This window comes from Ischnura elegans, chromosome 2 (assembly GCF_921293095.1).
Source record: "Ischnura elegans chromosome 2, ioIscEleg1.1, whole genome shotgun sequence".
NCBI classification, from domain to species: Eukaryota; Metazoa; Arthropoda; class Insecta; order Odonata; family Coenagrionidae; genus Ischnura; species Ischnura elegans.
Genome location: NC_060247.1, coordinates 114,420,909 through 114,435,732, shown reverse-complemented (window position 1 = coordinate 114,435,732; position 14,824 = coordinate 114,420,909). Strand labels below are relative to the sequence as shown.

General features: G+C 40.3%; 1 protein-coding gene across 1 annotated transcript in view; it reads left to right on the top strand.

Annotated features, from left to right (window-relative positions):
- LOC124154440 (exostosin-1) overlaps window positions 1-12,081 on the top strand; it is a 132,654-nt gene extending 120,573 nt beyond the window's left edge. The window contains exons 3-8 of the mRNA XM_046528158.1: window positions 4,464-4,665; window positions 5,805-5,924; window positions 6,673-6,984; window positions 7,277-7,606; window positions 8,679-8,929; window positions 11,009-12,081. Of these exons, the coding sequence (XP_046384114.1) occupies window positions 4,464-4,665; window positions 5,805-5,924; window positions 6,673-6,984; window positions 7,277-7,606; window positions 8,679-8,929; window positions 11,009-11,189 (1,396 nt within the window). The 3' untranslated portion in view covers window positions 11,190-12,081. The remainder of the gene's footprint in view (window positions 1-4,463; window positions 4,666-5,804; window positions 5,925-6,672; window positions 6,985-7,276; window positions 7,607-8,678; window positions 8,930-11,008) is intronic.
- Window positions 12,082-14,824: the final 2,743 nt, after the last annotated feature.

Genomic DNA, 14,824 nt, shown 5'->3' with positions numbered 1-14,824 from the left:
AGAATGCCATAATTTTATTGCACTTACAACAAAAGATTTTCCATATACATAACTTTTGTGTGGTGGAAAGTAAAAATAAACTTGTCGTCTAATTTTTAATGAGGATTCAGTAGTCTGTCTTATGGGAAACATATCATACAGATAAGCTGGCATATGATTACGTATTAATTTAAAAATTAACAGTCCCAGGAAATATTTTCTCCTAATAGTAACTGGTAGCCATCCAAGTTCCCGAAGGTGGGGACTGATGTGTTCAAACTTCCGTTTACCATAAATAAATCTGGCACATGAATGCATTAGCCGTTGGAGCTTAAGGTTTAGTTCCTCAGTAAGGTCATAATAAACTAAGCAGCAATAATCTAGATGAGGAAATATCAACGTGGAAATAAGTTTCTTTCTGGTGTCCATAGGAAGTAAATGTTTATATATTTTCAACTGATATAGTGTGGAATTTATTCTGTTTGAAATTTGGGATACGTTATCTTTCCAGGAAATATTATTACTAATAGTGACACCAAGATTACGAGCATTCTGGGAATAAATAATTTCATGATTATCAACCTTTATTTTTGGTATTTGGTCCAAATCAATACGCTGAAGCATACGTGTGCCTCCCATAATTAGGGCTTTAGTTTTGGCACCATTTAAAATGAAATTATTTGATGCAGCCCAAGAATGCAGTTTTAGCACGTCAGAATTCACTTTGCTTACGGCCTCTGCAATTTCTTGGGGTTTACAGTGGTAGTAAATCTGTAAGTCGTCTGCATAAAGCATATATCTACAATATTTCAGTTGCTGAGGCAAATCTAGAATGTAAATTGAGAAAAGAAGTGACCCAAGTGCCGAACCCTGGGGAACTCCAAGTGTGACAGAATTCCATTCTGACAATTTCCCGTCATGTCCCTTGACTGCTTGTTTCCTACCATGAAGGTAAGACAGAAGCCAGTTCAGCACGCTACAAGATAATTTCAGTACTCAAGGTGTAGTAGCATCGTCAGCACACGACGCTTTCCGACGAATAATTGCATTCAAGTTGATAGTGGTTCGTCATTCCACAGTGTTGAGTTCAAATTGTGTGCTCGTCCTTACCCTCAATATTTTCCAAAGAGATATTTGTGTACTGGTCTTGCATTGGATTAACAAAAAAAATAATTTCGATCATTTTGACTTCTCTACTCTTATTAAAGGGGTCTCGAATAATTTCTGACCTTTAATTGCACTTATTAATACCATGAACATCTAGACTAGGTCTTGGATCCCTCTCTTTTAGAGAGCTTGATGTGTACGCGTGTCGTCCTCGTCGTTGCCAGCGTGTCTTCCTCCCGTCGACAAAGCGTGCCCGTCCATTCTTTTCCTCTGATCGCGATATCGGCCATTCCTGCGGCGCGCGCGGTTTGTGGTCACCACCGTCCACGTTGGCCTGAGGCATTCCCGAGAGCCCTTTTGGGCTGGTCATCTCTTCCCCTTCCGCTGATATACACGCACGCGCTGCGGTCTCCGTGTTTACGTTGCCAGGGCGCCCCAACGCCTTCCTCTCTTGCAACTCACAATGCAGTGCATTCCGGATTGTTGGGATTGACAAATTGGGACCGGTACACCTTGCCCTGGACTATGCGGCTGCCCCATTTACCCGAAGCATTCATTTAACATGCATCCGTGACAGGCTCGTAGCCTGGGTGCTCGGTATTTTGCATTGGTTTACGAATATTGTTCTCGTAACGTCATTCATAACATATGGATACATTAGATGAATCATACCTGCGAATGAGCTGTTTTTGTTTAATCCTAATATCATGAAATGTACCGCCTAGCATTGCCTTGTATTCGTTGAAAACCGGCGTCTATATACGTCCCCGGCGCGCCGGGGACGTGTTTATTTCTTCTGGGGTGCCTAATTTTACTGATTTCAAATGTGTGGTAGTGTATTTTTTTTAGAGAAAGTTTTTAAGTTTTGCCCATGTGGAGACTACCTGCGATATATATCTGCTGAGGAAATCACAATCTCAGGGGCACTCCATTTCTCCTATGACACTCTATTTTTGATATGGCTACAGTTCATGAATATTTCACATAACCAACGATGAATTTAATTTTCAGCATCATGCAAACGAAATATATAACTGATTTAATGAAATGTTTGGTTTTACGACTTTGCATAAAATATCGGTATAGGCCACCCGCTTACCAACTAAGCATCCCCTCCTAAGCACATTTCTGGTTACGTGCCTGATTCATGGACATTTAAATATGACAAGGAGGGCAATTATTATGATTTTTTGAAGTTCAACTTTGAGATTCAAGGTGAGATGCCTATTTAAAGCAATCGGAAGAGACATAAAATTATCATCATCGGCACGCAGAAATGGATTCATATTAGCAGCGCCAAAATATTTCCCTGTGAGCATGTGGTGTCTACAGCGCGTACCGTTGGTGTTGTGTTTCCCACACGCCATCTCCAAGGTGCACTAAGGTAGCCTTGGGAACCCAAACAATCTGGTATGAAATGCAAACTTGAATTCCAATAACTCTGCTTGGGATATTTTCCTGATTCCTAATGGCAGATTGAATTGCAGAAAAATGACGGTAATTGGTAGGTCTATTTAATTTTTGAAAAAGCTTATTATGCCCTCTTATTTGGACTCTTGCTTCAATAATACTCATAAGAGGTTACGAGAAAAAGCCTTAAATACGTTTATTAGATCACTCTTGCTACAATAATCCATGTCAGAGGTTACGAGGAAAAGTCTTAAACACCTCTATGAGACAATTTTTGCGCTATATTAAATGAACTCCCATTACTATTTCTTGCCTCGTTACGGTTGAACTGCGCTTCCGGGATACATTTACAGTGTAAGTGTGAAAAGACGCGTCTGATTTGCACTTACCTGACGGGAGCGAGCCCCCATCTTTCGCACTGATATGAGCGCATTCGTTCCCGGAAGCCCGACTTCCGTGGTTTATGTACGCCATATGCTCCTCCCTGGTGAAAATGAATAGATTTTGAAGATATTTCTGGAAGTTTCTAATTTTCTATGTAAAGGTCGAATAGGTGAATCTCAATTAAATTTTCTATGGATAGTAAATTGCAACAGAAAGAGATTTTATAGAGGTTTCCTGAGAATTTGAGCAGTATTTGAAGACGTTTTCGTATCCCGTGAGAAACCTTAAAGAATTTCGTTCTAATAGTCCAGAAACCTAACTATACTACCAAGGTTTCTGTATACCGCAGCATGACGTCCTACATCTTAATTACCCTCAAGCGATTTTGCTATTGACTATGATTATTGATCCCATTAGCGGCAAGGCAGGTGACGAGTGTATGACTATGAATTATGTGTATGTATTGAAGAAATTTTGAAATGGTTTTGTGGAGGATTCTTAACAATTGATTGGTTAATGATTTCATTTACAGTCTCCGAGTCCTCTAAAAAAATGTTTCGGTAATCCCATAAGTTTTCAATGTAAGCTATGCAACGTCGCTTCTCGAATGTTATACAAAACCTCTATAGACAGCTTCATAAAGTTGTCAAGAGGATTCCGACAAAAAATTCTCTTCCAAAGTGTCCTAAAGGCCCATGATTTTCGTCAGGGATCACGTAATCGCCATGCACAGAATGGGGGTGATTAAATCGCACGCCCCTTATACGGAATCGGCCTCCGCCCGTTGGAGCTGCTGCTTTCACAACGCTACTGCCCTTAAGGTAAATCCATGTTTTTCGGCTGTCTACTTGTGATCGTTGAGCATAGATTACGACGTTTCGCGGCCAATTGAGGTCACATCTTCTGGCAGTACCAGAGGAAACATAAAACAACCGTTGAAGTCTCCGGAATCTCGCGGTTTCCCCACGAAATCAGCTAACTTATGCTGCTGTTAATAAACACTAAACAAACTTCCTAGTCCCAACGATTCTTGCTTATTGTTTAGAAAACATACTCTCCTCACATACGACTGAGGGTGTAGCCAGCGAGGGTTCTTTGTTTGTTTGTCGATATCTTCAGATCAAGCCGCGCCGCGTTAGGGAATCGAATTACGAGTTTAGTGTCGAATGGCATACCATCTCATGGCTGTGGGTTTCGAACCCTATTGATGGAGGGCATTTGAAAGCGAAATCCTTTGTTGGGAATGAGAGCATATTTAGTACGTATCGGTTCATCGGATGGGGAAGTACATAATGCAATGTATGTCAGTGCCGTGTTTCCCTCAATTACATTGGCAGATAATCCCTTGGTGGGCTATTACCTTTGTGGTTGAGGATCATCCATTCATGCGTCGCATATCTTAATGTCCTACACTCCATCTCATACTAATTATAGTTGAATTATCATCATCGGACAAAAATCTGGAGATTGGTAATACACAGCTCTTCCGCCAATTCTCCTTTCAGCTAATATTTGCCCTTGCTGTGGCATTGTATTATTGCTTTTATCTCAATCTATATTATTTCTCTCCCTTTCGCTCGCAGGTGGGACTACGAGGCGCTGCTGCAGAACTCGACCTTCTGTTTGGTACCACGTGGCCGTCGGCTGGGCTCGTTCCGCTTCCTCGAGTCTCTGCGCGCCGGCTGTATCCCCGTGCTGCTGGCCAACGCGTGGACCCTGCCCTTCGCCTCAGTCATCGAGTGGCGCTCGGCCGCCGTGTGGGCCGACGAGAGGCTCTTGCTGCAGGTGAGGGAGCCACGTGGCCTGGCCGCCATGTTGGCCGCCATCTTGCCCTCCCTCGTCACGTGACCCGTTTATATATGCTCCAGCTTATCTCACTCTTCGAATGTTAGGCCACACTGCGGGAGCATTCCCCTTGAAGTTTAGTTTACAATTAGCATACTCGCAGACGGAGTGTCCTCTCATGATATAGAGGCGTTACCTCTTACTACATCTGACATCCCCTGGTTAAAATTTATTTGCACCTTTTGGAGATTTTGTGCAATGATATACTCTTCCCAGTGGTGGCGACTAGGGACGCACATGGAGGGTGGGAGGCTGGGTGTTTTCCCCCTATTTTCAGATTTAATTTGTGATTTCATGGGTATCACATTAAAGTTCTTTGTGGATAGATTCAAGTTTAAAGAGTTAAATGTTGCCTCATAATCTAGGCTAAATATTCCTCTCTAATTCATGAGAGTATCCATTATTCGTCATTCTAGAATATCTTCTTATAAGTTTGCTCCCACCCAATACTCCAAGCTCCCATTTGCTGTAACTGCAGTTTAGTATTCTAGAATAACCTAAAATTCACAACAGCTGTACCCAATTCTGCTCTGTTTACATGATGTTCACAAGTTCCACAATTTGATGAAGGACTGTCCATTAAATATCTTAAGATATTTACCACTTCTGTTGTCAGAATGTTGGTGTAAAGAATGTACACAAGTTTCACATAACATATTTGGGCTGTCTATATGCATGACATGTGATTACACTGATTTCAAGGCTGCCATAATCAACATAAAAATACTTACAATGAGTACAAGTTCCATATTTTTATGGAGCTGTATGTGGACTTAGTGTACAGACCTTGCCTAGTGCAAATTAAGCTGTCATAATTGTGCACAATTAAAGATTTTTCAATAATTATTTTATTTCTCTGAGGCTTTGGGGGGGAATACGTCCCCTCATCCCCCCATAGTTATGCCACTGATGTTATCAATATAATTTGCTGAAGTGTATCTGCTCAAGTTACTGAAAGATCCTCGCCTTGCCCTTCAAATGTTGTGGCTAAACTATTGCTGCCCTACGTGCTTAATGTTTCTTTTTCCTCATGATGTTTTCTCATCATTTTCCTGTCTTCTATTTTTATGACTGCCAAGGTCCCTGAAATGGTTCGTTCAATCCCTCCGTCAAAAGTTTTTGCCATGCGGCAGCAGACTCAATTGCTCTGGGACCGGTACTTCTCTTCGGTTGAGAAGATCGTCTTTACCACCCTTGAGGTAAGTGCTTTCTCAAAACTATGCCATTCTGATATCACCATTTGTGGTTGAAGATTATACATTTAGATACCTTTTGTACAGTTATTGCATATTTGCATTCCATGGGATCAGAGTTTTTGGAGGAAAAATTCTTGTATTTTAGGCCTTTCAAATTTCATTAATGCAACTAAGTATCGTAATGCCGATTAACATTTAAAGAGGTTCAGAAGGGACTGAAGTACTCATAATAAATATATTTTGCAAATTTTGTTCATAAACAGTTTTTCTTTTGTAAATGATATCCTTTTATAAATACTTGTTCATGCAAAATTTTATCTATTTCACCTTTTAATACATTCTCAGTGTTATTAAAAATGTGAAGATCTACCTTGTGGCTGTAATTGAAATAGGTTAAATAAATGGTGCTTATTGGTGCCATTCCATTTCTTGAGTGAGGCCTGCTGGGTGTCTGTCAGGCCATCTACTATGAATGTGCTCAAGTTACTTTACCTTTAGACTAGCATTTTTTTCTCAAGTAATCAGGCCATCATTTCAAACTTTATTTGTAGACCTTGAGTAAAAATATTGCGGGAAATAGGCAAAGCTACCTAGCCAGTTTACTGGAGGCTTCAAGTGGTGGTGATTGTTTTAAGTATTTTTTTTGCACTCAACCTGGAAATTTAACTGTCTTCACGGTGGCCAAAGTAACCTCATATCACCTGCCAGATTGATTCTTTCATTTCCCCCATACCCTTCATATTGCTCTCAGATCATCCGTGAGAGGATCCCATCGCAGCCCTCTCGGGATGGTCTCGTCTGGAACTCTTCGCCTGGGGCATTGTTGGCCTTGCCTCAGTTTTCCGACACATGGCGACACTACCCATTCTCCTTGGGCGTTGGGTTTCCCACCGGCTTCCCTGGCACTATAGAAGTGGGCTTGGAAGATGTCCAACGTGAGGAGCGTTTCACGGCTGTAGTGTACACGCAGCAGGCATCGCTCCTTGCCTCTCCTTCATCACCCACTGCTCAGCCACTCCACCGGCTATTGCGGAACGTGGCACGCAGCAACTTTGTTGCCAGGGTGAGTTTGCCATCTTTCTAATTTCTATTTTGATTGCTGTGCAATTCTTTTGTATTGTATCATATGAGGGCATACTGGTGATGGATAAATATGATATAAATTATTGGTACTATAAATTTCATTTATGGTAATTTACAATGGGTTTCTTTTTAGAAAACTGCTTGCTTGTTTTCACATGCACATTCATTAGATGTTTAGAAAATTGAAATCAATCAACCAATATTAGACGTTTATAAAATTGGTTCAAGCAGTGGATGCGAGTGACCCTTTCTGATCCCGTCTCTCCTGTCAGATCGTGATCATCTGCTCTGGCGAGAAGTGTGGCAGTCGACTGCAGCCTCGTTGGCCTCAGCTGCCGTCCACAGTGCCGATCAACGTGCTGCAGGCGGAGGGGGGCGGTCCCCTTGGAGGTGGGGCTGTGGCGGGGGCAGGGGTGAATGGGGGCGGGATATCCCGGCGCTTCCGTCCCCATGCACTCATCCAGACGTCGGCTATCCTCTCGCTTGACGAAGACTGCCTGCTTACCACAGACGAAGTGGACTTTGCCTTCTCCGTGTGGCGAGCGTTTCCCGAGCGCATCGTGGGCTATCCTGCACGTTCACACTTCTGGGATGATGCCAAGGTAAGGTGCTGAAGCTGAGTTGACCTCTTTTTGCTTAAAGGAAAGTACATTTTTTCAAGTGATTGATGGATTTACATATCCTTACATTATGTATGTTTAGGATTCAATATAATAATCCGATCCATGTACCATCTCCACTTTGAGCTATCATCCCTTATCGATTCTTTCTCATACAACTCATCCTTGTTTCTTAGTGATTTTTACATGAAGTTTCAATAGCTAATACTAATAAATTAACATAGATTAATGTAAAAAATATCTAATTCCAGGTTTGTTTTGTTTGTTTGCTCCTAAAAATAATGAACTGCTGTGGTGTTAACTGCTAGCAATAATAAAAATTGATGGTGAATCAAGCAAAAGTTAGCTTCCTGTACTTTGACCAATTCGCATGAAATTTTGCTCCATACTTTGGGTGGGTGTTTTGTATTCCTTCCTAATTTTCAATTTTTGTGACATGAAAGGACGATTGAGCAACAGGACACATTGTACTCATTAGACCTAGCATTTTTTTTCCTTTTCTTTCTTAAATTTTGCCTCTAAATGCATAACATACAGTCCAGCCGGCGAGAGCTGTCCGATGGCACTTTAAAAGGAGGGGCGAAGAACACTGCACCAGCATGGTTTGCAACCAATCGCTGTCCCCCAAATGCACCTCACACCCTTTACCTAGTCACACAACGCTTTCACATGCGCATGAAGCACTGAAACAAGCCTGAACCACCAAAACAAGCCCTTTCTTCGAATCGCCAAAACAAAGGATTGACTTTGGATCGTTCACGCTCGTCGTCCCTTCTGGCTGCTTTCTTCACGAAACCCTTTTGTGTACATGTGAAGTGGGCGTTTCCCTTTCTTACCTGGCAACCTTGCCCCCTACCCCTTCTAGCTGTCAACGGACAACTCTCGGCGTCCGGACTGTGGAGTAGGAACTTACGATTTTGAAGAGTTGTTTTAAACACACAGTTTAAATTTCATGATAAAAGATGTCCCTATTAATGGGCCACCCCCCACTTGTGTGATGACTAATCTTGAATGTCACGTTAATCCCTGTTGTGCTTGTATTCTTCTATTCCAGGGTTCCTGGGGTTACACTTCCAAGTGGACTAATGAGTACTCCATTGTCCTAACGGGTGCTGCCTTCTACCACCGATATTACAACTTCCTGTACACTCGCTGGCTCTCCCCCCTCCTCCTCAAGACGGTGGAGCAGTCGCACAACTGTGAGGACATCCTCATGAATTTCCTGGTCGCCCATGTCACCCGTCGACCCCCGATCAAGGTCACGCAGAGGAAGCAGTACAAGGAACAGCCACCGGGTGGAGCAAGGTGCAGTATAATAATGATAGCGTTATTAATGTGCAGAGCCCATTTGCATGCTTCAATGCAAAAAAATAATAAGTTATCATATAAAGATACAATTCCCTGATTATGTTAAAAATCAGGCTAAAGCAATATGCTGACTTTAGAGAGAGATCAAAAAGCTGATAAATTAAAAAATTTCAGCCTTTTGTAATTTTAAACTCTAAATGTACGTAAAATTATCTTGTCATTTTGTCACTTTGACCAAAACAATTAATGATTTTGTTGTTTTTTTGTCAATATTCTCAACTTTGAGGCAAAAACTATTTCAAGAGATAATTCAATTTGAAAAAAAATGCATTTATTTGTATGCACACCATGGAAACTGTAGGTAATGGAACCTATAGGTTATAGTTTGGCCTCTTTTTTTTAGGTACATTGAAACCTCTATCCAGTGATCACCCAGCTGTTAATGGCTGAACAATTTTCTCCATAATAATAATAACAATTTTTGATCCCAGGACTTTACAATTTAAAATATAAGACGATTCAAAAACACAATAAGTGTAAATATGAAATCAACCACTTCTCTGAGAGAAAATCTCCTCATGAAACTCAGTTGGGCTATTAAGCATTTATTTACCTGGTAAATTTTCAAATTTGACTTAAATGATACCCTCAAATGGGAATTTTTAATACTTGAAGGCAAAGAGTTGTATATTTGTGTTGCCAAGTGAAAGGGGCATTTATTTTACATGGTGTTGGCAGTACATTTGTATATCTCCATTGCGGTGAGTGGTGATCACTTATTGTAAATGACTCCTATTCAGTGGCCACCTCTCTTCCAAACCAAGTCATTATAACAATGTCCACTTGTATGGAAACTGCTACAAGCAAGCAGAAAGCTTTACTCAGCTTGTTATGCAAGTAAGCCGAGGTGCCATTAGAAACTCGGAGTCAACATGACAGACTAGGCTTAGATTGCCTGAGCTATATACTAAGAACAGGTATCTTTCAGAGCAACGCTGAGAACGTCATCTTATAACTTCAGAAATGATGAATTAAGGCAGATATTTTGCCAAGTGGATAGGTATATGTTCATTGAATGTAATTTGTTTTTCGTCCCAACCACACAGAACTTAATTAAATGCTCAGTGGGACCCTGTTCACCTATCTCCTTATCTTTTTTTAGTTATTTTTTTGTTAACAATATCCTAAAATCTCCTCTACACACCTATTGAGGTGGCTTGAGAGGTATTACTTTGTAGATGTAGATGGTATCCCAAAAATATAGAGAGCACAAATAGTGAGAGGAGGAAAGTCTTTGATCTGCACTTCCTTTCTTGGCATACGTCTGGTAAGTGAATGAAAAGAGCTGGAGGGGAAGTAGGCGAGCGAGGTCTTCAACTTCTGTCACTAATTTACCTTCAGTTATGATGCTTTTCGAATTACTTTGCGTCTGGCCCAGTATACAAGCTGGGAATGTTTTGAGCAGCGTCACAGCAGGAGGTGGGACCTGCGGCACTGGGGATGTGGGATGGAGAGAGAGAGAGAGGTGGGCATTTCCATGTTTTCTCAAAAGACTTTATCAGTGAATAGAAACGAAAGACTGTGTCAAAAGTCTTCTTCCCATTTGGCAACTCAGCTAATTTACAAAGCGTACACTAAGGAGTTCTGAAAGCGACTGAATTTCCCGAAGGCTAGGCTCCACCTATCACATATTGTTTATTGTTTGGTTTTCAGGAAGTCACCTGCCCTCCGCCCTGTCCCCCTTGAAAAACTTGGGCCTGAGTCTCAGTCAAAAAGATATTTCAAATGAACTCTAGATGCAGACTATGGTGAAAGTGAAGGAGACAGAACAGAAACTGAAAGGACTGATAAGCTTAAAGATTGGATTTATATATAAAATTAATGCCACTCTTCGAACTTTTGATAGTATGTTTTCTAAGTTGCCAGTTTATTTCTGGAGCCACCAGTGGCCATCTTAGCTATATTGCAATTCCCAGTCTGCTCATGGAAAGGAGTGCTTAAAGCAACAGGCATTGTAGTATGTGTACTGTGCTTTATTTGTTATTGCAAGAGTTAAAGTTCATCTCTTTGCTCCAGGTCCCCATGGAATGACCCCGACCACTTTGTTCAACGGCAGACGTGCCTCAACACATTTGCGGCTGTGTTTGGCTACATGCCCCTGCTGCGCTCCTCCATGCGCCTCGACCCCGTGCTGTTCAAAGATCCCGTCTCCAACCTGCGCAAGAAGTATCGCCAAATTGAACTGGTCGGCAGCTAGTAGCAGGCTGGCAGGAGCAGGAGGGATTACTTTTGGAGTGTGCTGTCGTGCCTACGAGGCCATCTACGGGTGGTGCCAAGAATCAAAAGTGGTTGAGTCCTATGATGGAAACATTTCCAGGGCGTTCTGTGGTGCACCGTTGCGTCACTTGCGCAAACGCTCCCTTTCTGCCATTTTCACACCTCACATTCCATTTCCTTTGTTATTCTTTATTATTCGTGCCACTGAAGGGGGGGGACTGGGGAGTCAGAATCAAAATGGATTGAGTCATGAAAAGCATTTATTACGTGCATAACGTGTTTAATGTGTGAAAATGGATAATGTGCTCAATTTTTACTTGTCATTCCTTGAGACACAGTCATTTGACCCTCATCATTACCAACGTCAAGTTTGTGATTTTCTTTAAAACTGCATATTCATATTTATTGTTCCTGTGTGAGATGAGGTTCTCTTGAAGTGGGATGCTTCCTCCTCTTGCCACCTTAGGGAGTGCTCCGAGGCGGACGGCACGAGGATCTCCAAAATGCTGGAAGCGGAAGCATTTTGCAAATTCCAGGTGACGAGAAGTCATGTACTTGATATGTGATGCTAATACTAGTGACTGAAACCTTAATTGTATTTATGTTAAATGATGCTTGAATGAGGTTTTTACGGAGCTGTTTTCTGCTTTCTTTACTTAAGTCAAAAGTCAAAGTGCTTGGGATAGTCAAAATTTGTTATTATGGTAGTTATAACTTATAGTTTTTGTGCATAGTTATTTTTATTTTTGTGGAGAAAGATATCTGTATAGTAATTAATGCTTCCATTGAAAATGGCTTTGAATTTCATTCTTGTCAAAAATGAGGCAAGTTATTCATGTATGTGTATCAAATTAAATGAATGGAATGCTTTACATATTGCAAGTAGAGTGAATTTGAAATATCAGCAAAATGATTATTTTTTTTAATTAGTATATGAAACTGTTACTGATAATCTGGCTTGTAATTGGGATTTCAGAATGACTGAGTTACCAAATGAAAATCAAAGTGATCATGTTGACATGAAACCATATCAGTTATACATTTGTAGAAAGGAATACCACTCTTTAATTCTTCCGACTGTTTTAGCCTGTGTGGAAGATGACTACATTGGTGTTGTCTCATTCAGGTTGATCTAACCATATCATGGCCCTTAGTATGGCCTTTAGAGGAATGCAAGTGGAAAATTCATTCTTGTCAATGAAAAAATACATTGCACCTTTTTGAAACCTTCCCATAAATATTATTGCCTGAAGAACATATTTTAACACACTATAAAATAATGACTTGTGGAAATGTAATTTGGTGGATGAGAACGCATTTATTCTTCATATCGCTGGGAGTGGAAATTATTGAAATAGTTGTGGAAGAAAAGGCAGGAACGATTCTGGTAGTTCTTGGTGATACACTGGGAAGAAAGTAATCTTAACGTTGTTTTCTTTGTTTTGCTCCAATGTTCCCATCCAGTTGAACTCCAATCATATCTAGAGGTAAGAACCAAAAGGTTTGATCAATTGCAAGTGCTCGGGAATCTTCCCAGAGAAGACTGAGAATATGTATCTTGATGTTCTGCTTGCCTTGCCATCATTCATTTGCGTCTGTAGGGACTGTTTCCCCAACTGAAAACATTTGATTGCTTATTTCATGTCTGCTAAATCTATCCTACCCCATAGCTGGGTATTATCAGCATTCATGGCTTTTAAAGATATTAATGAAAATTGTCATTCTTTTTAATCAGTGTAATCTTAAAGAAAAGTGAGAACTACTAATGTCTCAATTCTAGAAAATCCTTGCCAATTTGTTTTTCTGGTTTCCTTCGTATTGATCATTTTTTTACCAGCGCAAATTTTTTTATTGGTTGTGTCGTTGCATGATTATCGGGCATCACAGTTTTGCTAGCTATTCATCTGGTATCTCCTCTTGAGGCTGTTTGAAAAGGAGTAATAACACTACTATTACGTTTGCGCTTTTTACAATATGCCAATGCAAAATCTTTCAATTGAATGGTCATCCCCGAATTAAGACATGTCTTAGATGAATTGGACATCCTGATTGGCTGATTCTTTTTTGTTTTTAGGTTTTGACAAAGTTGGTCCTTTTCCATCCTCTCAGGAATAGCTGGAAGATTGTGAACAGCTTTTGAAAATTGTGCAATAAAGATTTAACTTTTGATTAAGAACTAACTGCAACCAGAACTGAGAGTAGGGCAGGAATCGGATCTGGGCAATAAAGTCGAGGCAAACCATCCTTAGTTTAAATTTAATGATGTACCAGAATATAAAGAGGTCGAACAATGTATTGTCTGGAAATGCAATCTTTGATTGAAGTTGCTTATGTTGATGTTATACTGTTTTTTTGTTGGAGCATGTTTGTGACTGTGTTTTCTTTCATTCATATAGAGAGATAGAAATTTTTTGAAAGGATCAACAATGATGATTTTTATGATGGTTTTCATATTTTGTATAACTTAATGGGAAGCAACTACTTAGTTTTACTATTATTTTGATATCATTTGAGTACATGATACTCTCTGGTTATTTTCAAGGACAGTAAGAGAAGTTATTTTGGAACAGGTTATTTTTTTTACTGTGGAAAAAATCATTGTTGATTTTTTCTGGAAAAGACTGCATGATCGTTGACCATACTATGCTGTGCATCTTAAAAATTGTAATTTTAACATACATAACACAGTTTTACTCACACACACATATGCAATAGTTTTCACAGAATTTATATTTTTTTGTATGTGCATGGTGGAGCTTTTTCTCCTGCTCCTTTTTTTTCAATATCCCGCAGTCTCCTCTGTATTGCGATGCCGTCACTATCAAAGAATCCCATTTCACAATATTTTCTGTCCTTAAAGCTAATTGTGAGGCTGCATTAGGCTTGGTTATGCACAGTATAAGCCTCTAATCAATGCCATTAAGAGGTGGGGGGTCCAGATCCCCCCAAAATATTTTAAAACAATTATTTTGCTTCATAAAAGAAAACAAAATATTGAATTATAATGAATTGAAAGATTGCTTTGTAAAATTAAGTTTTTTCGATGATGAAAAGTGTTAAAATTAGTTTTAACACAACTTAGTACCCTATTTTTTTTTTAATTTTCCCCCCTGGTTTTGGACCCCTCTCCCGAACGAAATTCCTGACTACCCCACTGCCTCCAATAAATGGTATATTGTGTCCTTAGCCTTTCATTTTCCATACCTAAATGCATCATTCCTAGCCAAAAACTTTCGTCATTTCACCTTGTTATATGAAGCATTCTAGATTGCTACCAATTGGAATTGCCCAATGACTCTGTGAAAGCAGTCCAAAGTGAGTGATAGGATTAGGAGGCAATGGGAATATTATTTTCATTTCAACGTCCACTCCCTGACGGTCCATCAATCAAATTTGTGCTTGTGTAGCTGTTACATTTGACCCATTCTATTTTTAGTGATTGACCGTAGGCATTGGCCTCTTCAGCATCAACACTTTGGGGGGGGGACAAATGGGGTTATATTAAACTTTTTTATACAGTTTAGGGGGGGACAAAACCCCCCCCCCCCCCATGTCCCCTATGGCGGCGACGCCCGTGACCGTAGGTAATTGATGAAATCTCAGTTCTTGACCATC